The sequence below is a fragment of the Ailuropoda melanoleuca genome, chromosome 15, assembly GCF_002007445.2.
Source record: "Ailuropoda melanoleuca isolate Jingjing chromosome 15, ASM200744v2, whole genome shotgun sequence".
NCBI classification, from domain to species: domain Eukaryota; kingdom Metazoa; phylum Chordata; class Mammalia; order Carnivora; family Ursidae; genus Ailuropoda; species Ailuropoda melanoleuca.
In genome coordinates, this window is record NC_048232.1 from 26964287 (window position 1) to 26979023 (window position 14737).

At 44.2% G+C, this 14737-nt stretch overlaps 1 protein-coding gene across 14 annotated transcripts in view; it reads left to right on the forward strand.

Annotated features, from left to right (window-relative positions):
• Positions 1 to 14737, forward strand: part of SVIL (supervillin) — a 231567-nt gene that overhangs the window by 119250 nt on the left and 97580 nt on the right. For all 14 annotated transcript variants that reach the window (XM_034643768.1, XM_034643767.1, XM_034643766.1 and 11 more), the window contains one exon: positions 13625 to 13682. Coding sequence is in view for 11 of the 14 variants with exons in the window: in XM_019800103.2 (XP_019655662.1) it covers positions 13625 to 13682 (58 nt within the window). In the remaining 3 variants the exon portion in view is untranslated. The remainder of the gene's footprint in view (positions 1 to 13624; positions 13683 to 14737) is intronic.

Here is a 14737-nt window from a genome sequence, read left to right on the forward strand (position 1 = left end):
ATTTGAGTTTTCCAATTTTTATTTTATTTATTTATTTTTAAAAGATTTTATTTATTTATGCGACAGAGACAGAGATAGAGACAGCCAGCGAGAGAGGGAACACAAGCAGGGGGAGTGGGAGAGGAAGAAGCAGGCTCATAGCGGAGGAGCCTGATATGGGGCTCGATCCCATAACGCCAGGATCACGCCCTGAGCCGAAGGCAGACGCTTAACTGCCGTGCCACCCAGGCGCCCCTCCGATTTTGATTTTAAAATATATGTATATAACTTTAATGATAAGCAATGATTTGGTTTTAAGTAATAGTCCCTGTTCTGGGAAGGTTAAATGTGCTGCCATTTTAAGGGGAAGGATCGCTGACTCACGTGAATTCTACTGTTTTAATCGGTTGTTTTGATTCTTCCATAATTACTTCAGTAAGCGATTAGCTACCATGGAGCAGTAATAAATATTTCACTCCAGATCAATCTGAGAGTAACACATCACGGAATTTACATTGACTAGGACACTACAGTTTACATGCTTATTTCCACGTTGTCGCAGTTGAAATACCTCCGCTCCTCTCACCGGGCGTTTTGAAGATACGAGCGGGAAGGAAGCGCCGCGTGTTCTCTGTTCTAGGAAGTGAGGACCTGCCGTCATCCCGCCACGTGGGTCTCAACTCTGCTGTGCACTTGGTTTTTCTGGAGCTGGCATTTTCCCTGGGAAGAACCAATCATGTATGGGGAAGAGAAATAGACGCACTTGACAGGAATAACTGAAGAGGTAGGGAAACTTCAAAAGGGTCAGTGAGAACAAAGTGGAAGAGGACCTGATGGGCAAAAACCAGTCCTGCATCTTTTAGGTGATCTCCCCATCTAGACTGCGAGCACCTCAAGGGCAGGCACTCGATGATCTCGGCATCCCGACCGCCCTGTTAACTCACGTCTGGTAGCTGCTCCGTGAATCCTGTTGGGAAAGAAGGGACAGCTTCTGCAAGTGGCGTGGGAATACACTGCAGGACATAGGAGATGTCTGGGACAGGGAGCGGGGAGGGAGGGGCAAAATCTTTGATGTTTGTCTTTTGCATATTGGGTTCAGGTTGGTGGCCGAGCATCTAACTGGAAATACCGTGCAGATAACGAGAAATATCAGCTTGCAGATAACATCTTACTCTCAACACTGAACTGCCCTGTAGCTTACATCCCCGGGCAGTCAGTCTTGTCTCCCCGGCTTCAGGTGTCTGTGGCATGCTGGCCGGCCAGTCGTGTCTGGTAGCAGAGACCAAAGCCCAGCAGTGACATGACCAGCCATGGGCCAGGTTGTGACCAGTGGAAGGATCACAGTAATGAGTTTATCTAAAAGAGGCTGCCGTTTTTAAGCTTTTTAAATTTTGCTCTCTGCAGTCCCAGTTAGGGTAAGAGGCATGCAAGACGCGTTTAGGAAGCGACTAGGCTAGTACATCTGTGCTCCTGGAAACTCTCTTCTCACCGCCTAAAAACCATGCAACATGGTGTTTCAGCGTGGGGTCAAGGTGTGAAGAGAAACTGACATTTCTTCTTCTGCTTGGACTCCAGTGATGGCATTCATTTTCTTCATAGCAGGTGAATCTTCTTATTCTGGGAGATTCCTGCCTTTCCACCTCTGTGTGGCCTGGCCTCTCCTGTTCCTCCTGAATGTGGGCCTCCCCATTCCAGCTCACACCTTCTTTAATAAAGCACCACTCTCTTCCCACCTGTCATGCTCACGTCGGCCCTTCCTCCTAGCACATCCTCTCCCCCATTCCCAACTAGGCTCACCATCACCTCCTCCAGGAAGCCTTCTTTCATCAGACTCCTCATTTGATTCGCTTTTCCTGCTTCTTCCTGGATGTAATCATGAATGGCTTATACTGGTGTTTTTCGCACTTTGGAGCATATCATAATCATCCGGGGTAGGGGGACCTTCATTTTTAACAAGCACCCCACGTGACTCTGAGGGGCACCAACCTTTGATATCATTTGCCTTTGTGTCAGATCTTAAACTGACTCCTAAGTGTAAGTATATCTTTTGTCATTTCAAGCAGGGTAAATCTACCTTCAGTTTCCATGTCCTACCTTCCTATGCCACTCAGTCTTTTAGCAGACTCTGCTTCCTTGGCGATCACTGCACATGGAGAAAGCTGTCAAGAACATGTTCGATCTTAGCAACATCCCTCCCCACCCCCATCAGTCAGCAAATGCATGGGAACCGGCTCTGAGACTCTAGTGAAGGTCCTGGGTACCAGCTAACGTACACTTACAGAAAACATTGGAGATGCTGGGGATGGCAGGTTGCTGGATTTTTCTTGAGTTTTCATACTAACTAGTTTTGTGAGGTTGCTGTTGTTTTTATGAAGATGCCTTTCTGAGGACAAGGAAGCCCAGAAATTATTTTATCAAAAACCCTTTCTTTTAAATCAATCAAGTATAGCTGTAGCAAGGCTATAATCTATCAGTTATCAGCAGTAATATTATACATTTACTGGTCTACCATCTGGATTTTTAGACTCATAGAAAATTCTCATATCTGATGATTCAGTATTTCCTTACTTTCTGTTCATGTTAAAACCATCAAATAGCGAGTATTGAATGACTAGAGTTGGCAGAAGTCTTGTCCCGAGTTCCCTGGATAATTGTAGTCATGCCAGTCCCCTTCCCCTCAGCTGGGGTTCTGCCCTCAGTGAGCGAGCGAGGTGGGGCTTGGGCCCGTGCAGCTCTCGAGAGCAGTGTTCTGCACCCCCTGTCCTAGGACACAGTTTCAGATTTTACACCCAAACACCTAAATACATACTTACTTGTCAGATAATTGTTGCAGGACCCTTTGTGTACTGGTGCTTCGAATGGATCAAAAATGTTCTTCGGGGCGCCTGGGTGGCACAGCGGTTAGGCGTCTGCCTTCAGCTCAGGGCGTGATCCCGGCGTTATGGGATCGAGCCCCACATCAGGCTCCTCCGTTAGGAGCCTGCTTCTTCCTCTCCCACTCCCCCTGCTTGTGTTCCCTCTCTCGCTGGCTGTCTCTCTCTCTGTCGAATAAATAAATAGAATCTTTAAAAAAAAAAAATGTCATGGGGCGCCTGGGTGGCACAGCGGTTAAGCGTCTGCCTTCAGCTCAGGGCGTGATCCCGGCGTTATGGGATCGAGCCCCACGTCAGGCTCCTCAGCTATGAGCCTGCTTCTTCCTCTCCCACTCTCCCTGCTTGTGTTCCCTCTCTCGCTGGCTGTCTCTATCTCTGTCTAATAAATAAATAAAAAATCTTTAAAAAAAAAAATGTCCTTGGCGTCTCCCTGACCTGGAAGGAGAGTAGTGGGTGCGTGCAAGGCAGTGTCTACCTTTGGTCCTGCACCCCTCAGGGGACCTATGCCTGGATGCCCAGTGCATGCTTGTAACTTGTGTCACTTTGTGCTTTACCTTTAGTGTACTTTTTTTTTTAATTGTGCTAAAATATGATACCACTTTAACCATTTTTAAGTGCGCAATTCAGGGGCATCAAGTACATTTATGTTAATGTGCAATCATCCTCACTGTTTATCTCCAGAACTTTCTCATCTTCTCCAACTAAAACTCTTGTCCCCATTAACGCAGTAGTTCCCCATCCCCTGCTCACCAGCTCCTGGTGACCACTGTTCTACTTCCTGTCGCTGTGAATTTCACGCGTCAGCATACCTCATATATGTGAAATCACGCAATATTTGTCCTTTGTGTCTGGCTTAGTCATTGAATGTGATGTCCTCAGGGTTCATCCATATTGTAGCACGTGTCAGAACTTCATTCCTTAAAGCTGAATAATATTCCATTGCAGGTATATTTCAGTGTGTATTTTACACGTGGAACTGATCTTCTTTATTTTTGTTTTTTTCCTTCCCCTGAGATAAGGTTGACCGTCCCCTCTTCTGTAAGCTACCCCAAGAGTCATTAGCTACAGATTCAGAATTGGCCAGAAGCTAAAATGATCAGAGATAATTTTCACTTCATATGTTAACATTCTTCTTTTGAACATTTAAAGACAGGAATAAGTTCTTCAGGGTTTGCAGTAAGCCTTTTTCTATAAAAGAGAGATCTTTCCTATAGCAAGGTGGGCATGGTTCTTTCAAGACATCTGATACAGAAATATCTGTGAGTTTTAATATTTCTTATCATTGAAAGTACTTTCACCTTCTCACGGCTGCATACTTGGCCTGTTTAAAATTACCTTACACAGTCACGTAACACAAAATTTTATTTGAGTCTTCTCCTAATTATTACCACTAACCACAATTCACAAAGCCTTCACACTGCACACAGGAGGAGAATTACTGTAAAATAAGGAATCTGGAATATCTGAATAAACCAGTATGTGATAAAAGGGAAACGAGAAGGACTAACCAGGCTTCCCACTGGTGGGATGGCCTCACGTCAGGCCTGTCTACCCCAGATTCAGGTCTGCACACATAAATAAAATCCACCACAGACAATGTGAATACCATTTCCAGCTGCTTCTAGCACACAAAATACCCCTCTACTAGGCTATAAAAAACAGCCTTCACTTTGGAATTTTCAGTCCAGCCATGGCCTGTGGTAGCTTATAGTAGATTTCATTAAAATTGTTCTGCCGCACTTGTTAAAAATGGGAGAAATGTATCAGTAACTCACAACAGTTTGTAGTCAGGTATTGCCCATGTCAATGTCAGCTCCCTTTCCCGTGCTCTGGGAGGCTTCAGGTGCTCTTCAGAGACCACAGTGAGGCAGCGTGGGGTGACAGCACACAGGCCTGGGCAGGAATCCCGCATACACCCGCATCTCTTTCCAATGTGGAGATCCGCACAGGGACTGGATGATGCGCTCCAGCTTTCAGGGCGCTTCCCCACATGGTCGACCCTTGAACAACACGGGTTTTAACAGCGCGGATTGACTTCTCTGTGGGTTTTTTTTCTAATAAATATATAAATGCAGTGTAAATGTATTTTCCTTATGACTCTCTTAATAACATTGGTCTTTTCTCTACTTAGTTTATTGTAAGAGTACAGGATACAATACACAAAACATACCAAATACATGTTAATCGATTGTGTATGTTCTTGGTAAGGCTTTCCGTCAGTAGGCTATCTTCAGTGCAGCTTTGGGAGAGGCAAAGTTCTACTCCGATTTTCGACTGTGCATGGGTCGGTGCCCCGACCCCTGCGTTGTTCAAGGGTCAACTGTACATTCTCTCATTTAATCATGGCCTCACCTTCATATTTACCTCTTTGATTTCATTTTGAATGATGAGGAAGTGGTCGTTTTGCCTTCAGAGCTACATTTTAAGCGGCCTGTCCCGGCCCAGGGATTTATTGGAGAGCACCGTGTACCTCTGTTTTTCCGTCTGCAGAGAGGGTTAGTAGCAGTATCTCCTTGTAGGCTTTGAGAGAACTAAATGGGTTAAGCCCCAGGGCACTTAGCATTGTGCCCGTTCTTGGTGAAAGGTCAGTAAAGGACCCAGGTCCTGTGCTATTCTTTACATCGTCACAGTAGATCTGGTAGAAGATGTGTAGCTGCCAGTTGAGGTGTTGGGCTGTTTTCCTTTTCATTGACTTTGTTCCCATTTTCTCCTCCATGATGATGACCCCCAAAGGACAGCTCCCTCTTGCGTTGCAGGTGTCCGTGAATGTTGTCAGCCGGACAGCAGACGAGGGACTGGCCCCTCAGTAAAGCCTCCTTGTAATCCTGAGCCACAGCTGTGAACCACAGTCCCTGAGGAATTAATACCTTGATCCTTTGTCATCTAATGCCTTATCTTTTGACATTGGCCATTTAGGAGGTGACCCTTCTTACCTGGACTCATGCTGACATTGTCCACAGTTGGATTGCAGAAATCAGCTCCCGTTTTTCCCGTTTCCTCATATCTCTGGCGAATCTTTAGCATTTCCTCCTGTTGCTCCCTGAATGCAAACATTTATGTTCCACATCCTTGCTTCGCATTGTAGAAAAGACAAGAAGACGTTCCTAGGAGTCTCAAGTTAAGGAAGGAGTGGTGATCTTCTCTGTTATGCCTCCTAGAAAAGAAATCGAGTTGGCTGAGAATGAGCCAGAATCTAAGAATGAGGAAGGTTGACGTGAGCCCATTGCTTGCTACTCACTCACTCCCTCCATTCACTCATTCATCCAGTAGTTACAATTCGTTGTTCTGAGCCAGGCACTGTGCTGGCTGGAAATGTGTCACAGGTGTTGCCCTTCAAGTTCAGCAACCCATTAGGAGACAAGGCTTTTGAGGAGGAAAAGTGTAGTTGGCGATATAGAAATGCTGAGAGAGGAGAATCTATGGAAGGGCTCTAACAGGTGAATTCCGTAATGGTTGGCAGGGCAGGTTGGTCCGGAACGTCCATGCGTTTGTGGCCCACATGGGGTGGAGTTTGAGAAACACTGGGTTGCGTGTCATCAAGGGCTTTGGCGATTCTCTGGGCCAATACCCCTATAGCCAAGAAATGCCTACGTGCAGGGGTGAAGGGTGGGTGCATGTTGTGCGTGAGTCCACAGACACAATCCCATTCATGCTTTTCTCCTGGATGCTTAGGCCAAATCTAAGCCTTGGGATTTTAAAAGGACCTATTACCTTTGTCTTTATTTGTAATGAAGTGTTTGGTAATTGTAGAAGTAATTCATGCTTATTGTGGGAACTTTGGACAATAGCGGAGGAAACACATGAACAGAATTAAGTCTAAGTAGTGAGATAATGAATGTTTTGGTCTGTTTACTGTCTTTCTGATAAGGTGGGATGTCTATCTCTAACACATCATGAAAAATTTTCCAAATCACCACACTGAGTTTCAAACCTGGTTTTCTTGTGTGATTTATTTACCCATTTTTCTGTATGTTTCTCTGTGGAGGCTAGTTCCATTTTCATACATTTATAAACAAAACTGGTAAACACAAACTCATTCAAAGTAGTTTCCTTAGGACATTTCTAGAAGTAGAATTACTGAGTCATTGCTTTACACGCCCTTAAAAGTTGATAGTAACGTCCTTATCTTGTCCATCTCCAATAAAGTGGGGTCCGTGGGAAGGGAAGGAAGAATCATAAGTTGCTGGCTTTTTTCCATAATACCCACGCCCCACCAGGCCCTGACTTCTGTCTTTGCCTGAGGGTCTCAGATATGTCCTATTTACTCACGTCTGGAGTCACTGTTTGTGGAACATGTGAAACCATCTCTGGTTGAGGAACATCTCTGGAACCAAAACCAGACCAAGGAACTGTGAGATTTGTAAGAAGCAACCAGAAGCTGGCTTGACTCCTCCCGGGGTCAGACTGGTCCCTTTACCGATAAAACCAACATAGGCCAGAGGGCTGGAGACCCTGTGACATCAGTTCAGGGCACGTTAACAGCAATGGCCCCTGTTATTTTGTATCCAGGCCCGTCAGGAATGTGGGAGTTGTCTTGGGGAGAGTGAGAGAATGTGGGTTTATTTCTAGTCTGGCACTGCCACGCCACACGCTGTGTGACCTTGAGGGGGTTGTCTAACTTTCAGTAAAATGAAGACCATGTGATCGGAAAGGCCCCTTCAGCTCATTTTCCCAGAGGCCACGGCTTTGGATTTACCGAGACCTGATTCCAGGTGATCTCACTTTGGGTTGCCAGCACCTCAGTGGCCCATTCGTAGATCCTTCTCGCAGAGCATGACATGACATGCCCGTGACCATGACCTCCCTCCTGCCCTCCCATTCTCACATTTACGCTCCTTCCACTGAAGCTTCTGTGTGTGTGTGTGTGCCCATATAGAGGAAACCTAAACATGTGCTTTCTTTTTAATTTCAAGATAGAAACTTCAAAAACATTCCATACAATACTTCCATAAAACATTAATTCTGAGCATTGAGAAGACTGTGGTGTTTTGACCATGGAAAACAGCCATGTTTCTCACTGGACACAAAGGCACAGAAGTCTGTGCGTCTTGGTGCCTTGCCTTTCCGCGTGCAGAGCTGCTGGCGAAGTGATGTCGNGGCTCCGCTATGAGCCTGCTTCTTCCTCTCCCACTCCCCCTGCTTGTGTTCCCTCTCTCGCTGGCTGTCTCTATCTCTGTCAAATAAATAAATAAAAATCTTAAAAAAAAAAAGAAAACCATTATTAATTGTTATTATTTGTAATGATTGGCGAGTAAATTTAAAAACTTCATACTTTCTACTGATGTAAAAATACAGATTCCTTTCATCTTCATGCTCTCCTGAGGATGGGATAATTGAATAGGAAACTAAATTGTATGTCCTTAATTTAATAAAGCATGTTGTGCTTTTTCTTTTCAACAGTGAAGCCATATTTAAATCTGTTTGCTTTTTTCCCATAATGGATGGGTGAGGCAAATAATTCTCATTAGATCCCATTACCAACTTGTAGAGAATATCCCAGTTATTTTTATTCTCTATTGGAATTTCATTTTAAAAATTCAAACTAGAGTTATTCCTTAGTAATAATTAAAAAGAAACATTTAGATATACTGGGGATAGTTTGAATTGAGTATTCTCTAAGAAGAGGAGTTTTCAGGAATATAAATGGTCATGGGCAAGTGATACTGTGTTTTATAAATTAAGTTCTTCATAAAGATTATAAATATAAATATTATTTCATCTCATCTAAATTATTCATTTCCAGAATCAGTTGCTTGCACAGTTTCCTCCATTCCTCTTCACCTTCCAACATTTCTTTTTCCTTCTTTTTTTCCCAGTTAGCCCTGAGCTGACAAGAAAATGTCCACTGCAGTTATCCACAGCTGTATGTTGTTCCTCGCTGAGTTTTTTTTAAACTGGCCTATTTGCCGTATTTCTCCCCAGCTGTATCAGAGTTGTAGGGACCAGCAGTATAGGGAGAACGCCAATGCCACCGCTGACCACGGAGTAACCAGTGCGGGTGTACCTTCTGTGGACGCATCTTGATTAATTTCCTCCTTTTCAAGTTAAGTTTGTAGTTTAGAGATCAGTTTAAGTCCATCTGGTTTGAAATCAGGATACAAAATCAATGGAAATCATTTTAGAGTGTGACCTCTAGCCCTCAGCAAGGATTATGCCGTTATTTCATCTGGTCACTCAGCACGCGTTCTCCGGGGGCCCGCTGTGCACCAGCTGTAGCGTTCAGTACCGAGCAGACCAAGACGGACATACTCCAGGTCCCTGCCTCCCAGCGGGGGTATGGGGCAAATCATGGTGTGGAGCCCCCCTTCCCCAGATCCTATGGCTCCATCACTAGCCAAGTGTCTACACGTGAGAAGTTACTCCTCTAGTCCTGCGTCCTCATCTTGTAAATGAGACCATTTTCTTAGGTTCTCTTTAGTCCTCCTTTAACTATAACAGTGCCAGCCTCTAATGATTGAGTATTTTTCTTAGAATTGCATTATTACTGTTTGGGCTTACTATCTATCTACGTGTTGCAGTTAAAAATAAACGGGGGACTCGAGGGTTTCCAGTGGGAGTCCCCACTTTATCCCAATGACAAGAGACAAACTGAACAGACTGAAAAATCAGCAACTCTTCTTGGATCCGTAGGAGAGGGGAGAATCCAGGGCAAACCACAGCTCCTAAGATTAAAGACGTAGAGAGGCCAGTACAGGGAGTCGGGGTTCATGGGAGTAGAAACTGTCAGCCAATGCAAGGGAGCAAAGACAGTCTCTTCCGCAAATGCTGCTGGAACAGCTGGATAGCCACATGAAAAAACATGAACCTAGAGACAGACCTTATACCCTTGACAAAACTTAGTTCAAAATGGATCGTAAACCTAAATGTAATACACAAAACTATAAAACACCTAGACGAGAACACAGGAGAAAGCCCAGATNGTGTGGACAGGCAGAGCCCTCCGCATCTAGGCCTCTGGCACCGCACTCAGATTTAATTTAATTGATTAAATAATTTTAAGAAAGGGAGGGGGGGGAGGGGCAGAGGGAGAATCTCAAGTAGGCTCCAAGCCCATCATGGAGCCTGATGTGGCGCTCAGTCTCACAACCCTGAGATCATGACCTGAGCCAAAATCAAGAGTCAGATGCTTAATGGACTGAGCCACGCAGGTGCCCCTGGTGATGCCTTTTTAGATAGAACACCAAAGGCACAATCCATGAGAGAAAAAAATTGACAATCTGGGCATTATTAAAATTACAAAACTCTTGCAAAAGACTTCCAAGAGAATTAGAAAAGCCACAGGCTGGGCAAAAATATTTGCAAAAGACACCTCTGATAGAGGGCTATTATCCAGAATATACAAAGAATTCTTAAAACTCAACAATAAGAAAACAAACAACGGAGTAAAAAGTGGGCCAAAGCTCTTAGCAGATACCTCACCAAAGAAGATACACAGATGGCAAGTAAGTACACGAAAAAATGTTCCACATCATATTCCATCAGGGAAACTCAAAACAGTAAGATACCACTGTGCACCTACCAGAATGAAAAAATCCCAAACACGGACACCCCTGAATGCTGGCAAGGCTGTGGAGAGCCCTGTGAACTTTTGTACGTTGCTGGTAAGAACGCAGAGTAGCACGGCCACTCTCCAAGACAATTTGGCCCTTCCTCACCAAGCCAGACATGTTCCTACCATACGATGCAGCAATTGCGCACCTCGGTCTTTACCCGAAGGAGTTGAAAACTTACGTCCACGCAAAAACCTGCACGTGGGTGTTTATAGCAGCGTTCTTCATGGTTGCCCAAACACGGACACAAGCATTCAGTAGGTGAACAGATAAACTGTGGTCCACCCGGACGGTGGAATAGTATTGACCACTGCGAAGACGTGAGCTGTGGTAGGACAGAGAAGGACACGGAGGACCCTTAAATGCGTATTACCAAGTGGAAGAAGCCAACCTGAGAAGACCCCGTGCTATGTGACTCCAGCTGTATGACGTTATAGGAAAGGCCAAAGGAGGGAGACGGAAAAGGGGGGGGGAGGTGAGTAGGCAGAGCACAGAGGGTGGGTAGGTACTGCAAACACTCCGGGTCATACTACAATGCGAGATGTGTCATTTTGCATTCATCCAAACCCACAGAATGCTGTGAGCCCTCAGGTGAACCGTGGACTGTGGGTGATTATGACGTGTCGAGGCACGGTCATCCTCGGTAAAAACGTCCCCCACTCTGGGGAGCGATGTTCCTCCTGGGGGAGGCCATGCGTGTTGTAAGGGAGGGGCGCACATGAGAAATCTCTGTAGCCTTCCCCTCAATTCTGTACCAAGCCTGGACCTGCTGTATAAAAATTAAGTCCCTTTAAAAAATAACGAAATAAAAAGGGGGCAGCCCCAGGGGTAATGCCTAACTTGAGAGCTTCTGTCTCAAATTAAAATTTTTGAGCCTCCAGTAATATCTGCCTTCTCTTTTCCCACAATTTCACTCATATGTTGTTCATAAATCTTAACTCTTAACGATGGGGTTTTGGCTCCCTGTAGGTGAAATATTTCATTTAACTTAGCCAACGCCAGACTCCAAGCAGCCTGGGAATCGTGAGGCGGCTTCCCCTCTTCCCAATACACCAAGTCTCTGTATGGTTCCTTCTTGTTTATTTTTAGGGAGAGGAGGCGTTGTTTTGGACTCCCCCGGGGTGGCGGTTAGGTTGCAGTGTTGTCTATGTAGCTGGAGCATAAGCTGGGATTGGGTCCCGGCTTTGAAGTGGTAACATCATGAATGGCCCATCAGTGGCGTGCAGCCTGGTTCAGCATCCACAGGCCTGATTGCTGCTTGTAATCTGATTACGGGGTTTGAGCTGTTCCAGCCTGCAGCCTCCAGCTCCACGTTTACTATACTTTCAAGGACACGGTGCCTGATTGCTCTAGCCCTGTGCTGTGAACAATCTCAACCCAGTTTTGCTTAGACGGCTGAGGGCTGCGGCCGATGCAACACTGAGCCTTAGAGCAGGCTGTGTGACTAAACTTTCTATGTGCAACCATGTTCGGAAGCCCAGAGATTGCCGGCTGCCTGGGAGCCTTCAAGTTCTCTGAGAAGCGAGGTAAGGCAAGGGAACTAGGAACTGCGCTTGGGGGTTGATTTTATGACATGATGGATGCCTTGTAGTCTCCATTTTACCTTGTATTCTCTCCGGTGCCCGTTGGTTACACAGTTTCCTCCAAGGACACTTGAAAGATCTAATTGAGTTTTTAAATTCGCTTATTTTGTGGCTGGAAAATGGAAGGGTTTTTTTTTTCTTTTTCTTTTTCCTTTTCCTCTTGTAAGTTAGAGATAGTGCTAAACCATGGAAGTCTTTATGCAGGAAAAATTGCAAATTCAATTAGAATGCCCAAACTATGGACCCAGTTCTAGATCGTTTTCTAAACCGAATGCTGTGTATGCTAAATTATTTCCAGTAGACAGGGGTGTTTGTCTTTTTATTAAATCTTCATGTGGGACTCTTTGGAACAAAATGTTGTTTTTGTAGTGGCTTCCTTTTGAGTGCAGAGGAAAATGCATGCTTCCCGTTGCAGTGCTGGAGTGGTACCGCGGATTCTGTTCAGTGACTGAACAAAACTGAAATGCGGAAGTGATTTTGACGGTCACATGTGAAATTCAGGCATTCTGTGTCAAAGTCTTTTCCAGCATGCACTATTAGGAGGTGATTTGAACAGGGCTCAGCTTCAGGAATTTTCTTCAACAACATCTGGTAGCTTTTTGAACTGAGTTCTCTCTCTTTTTTTTTTTTTAAACACATAACAAGGTATTTGTATAATTAGGAAAAAAGCTTAAATGCGTAGTGGGCATTATACCTTTCATTTATATTGTATCTCTCTAGTTGGTCAGAATTTCCAAATTCCAGGATTCTGTATGTGTTTTGCTGGATAATGACATCTCAGCGTCTGGTATATTTTGTACCCCCTTTTCCTCAGTCTCCTGCCCCCGAATATTAAACCAATAAAAGGCACTTGCTTAGAAGTCTGTGTAAGTGGTCTGCTTGTGGGTTTCTTGGTGGGCAATTGGGTACTGGGCCAAAAGCTGTAAAACAGATTACTTGCCATTAGACTGGTATAAATTTGTCTGCGGCTGGGTTTGGTTAACTGGTCTACCCGGATGTGTGTTTTTGCTGCATGGGATTGTTACCACCTGTCTTTACATAATACATATCTTGTCTTCAAAAATAAAGGAAGAAGTAGTTAATTTGATGTGTTGGTATTGTTTAGATTTTAATGAAGGCAGTAAAAACAGCAGAAGTGCTCCCCAGCTCCTCATCGGCCCCTCCGCACACACATTCTTGAAAGGCATCACAAATACATCAGGCGGTGATGAGTTTCACCATTTCTGGTTACCGGGACCAAAATTGTTTAATTTTTTTTTGTCCTTTTTTCCCCCCCTGAGTATGTAACTATGTTATTCAGTATTTAATTGCCTTGAGTTATTCTTGTAGCTATAACGAATCTAAATGATAGCATTGAACTGTGTCAGATTCCCCTGCCCCCCCCCTGCCCCCTGCAGAGTTATGTTGGCTAAATTTCAGGAGAGGAAGACACTTTGCCTATGCAAAATGCATGTTGTGGAATTTGATTCTTACAAGATTGTCATTTTTGTATTCATATTTCTTGTCTGCTTAATGGTTTCCTTTTTCTGAAGTTATATGTTCAAAGGGACTTTGAAGAATTTTTTTCCCATGGGATTTTTTTTTTAAGCAAAACTCATTGTGTAGCTATTTCAATGTTACATTATTTCTTTCCCCTTAGATTTCAACCAGAAAAACTTAATCTTCGTTGGACTACCAAATCAAAGAAAAGTTTCAAGGTAAAGTGGCTTTTGCGCGAGGAATCTTTGAAGTTTTGAAGATTTGTAGTAGCTTTTAGAATTATTCTCCTAAATTCCTAATTCATGAGTTTGAATGTTTGGCAATATATTTTCTCCCCCCGAGTTTGATTTATTAAAATATATGAAGCAGGCTGACCTAATAGTACGTTCAGCCAAAAAAAGATTCTTTTTGTATTTATTAATGTCGTTTATGGGAACTATTTGCAGATCAGATTTAATTTTGAACCTGTAAAGGGCTATTATCTTTTCTCTCTTGTACCTGCGTCCAAGCGGGGGATGTTCTTTTGCAGTTTGTCCATTGAGTAAGAGAGCTTTTGACTTTTTAAGAAAAGCTTCAGCCTTGTTCCTTCCTTCCATCCTTCCTTCTTCCCTCCTTCCCTCCCCGCCCCCATCCAATTCATCTGTCCAGTGANTCCAGTGAGGTTTTTTTTTTTTTTTTTTTTTTTTAGATTTTTTTTAATCTGACAGAGAGAGAGCACAAGGAGGGGGAGCAGCAGGCAGAGAGAGAGGGAGAAGCAGGCTCCATGCAGAGCAGGGGGAGCCCCATGTAGGACTCAATCCCAGGACCCTGGGATCATGACCCGAGCCGCAGGCAGATACACAACTGACTGAGCCACCCAGGTGCTCCCCAGTGAGGTCTTTTAACCAGTCTGCCCTTAAGTTCCCTTGACTTCAAGATGTTATGGGTACTGATTTGATTTACCTAATGTGCTGAGATGCTGAGACTCTGTGGTACATAATCATTCATATAAGCTTGTGTACAAATTAAATTGTGCACCAAACAGGACAGCTGCGTCTCCGATGCTTCTTAGTAGATCACTGTCCCTAATAGACTTTGAGATTTTCAAGTGGAGACGCAAAGTTATTATCCCTAAAACATGCAGGCATCAATCCCAATCTACACTCCGTGATGGTACAAGGACTCAACCCCAATCTACCACTCATTCCATTTAGATGCTTTTGTTCCTAATGTATCATGTGTGACATTGTTTCTTTACTAGAAAGGGTTTGCATTTCATTGGCATTGAATAAAC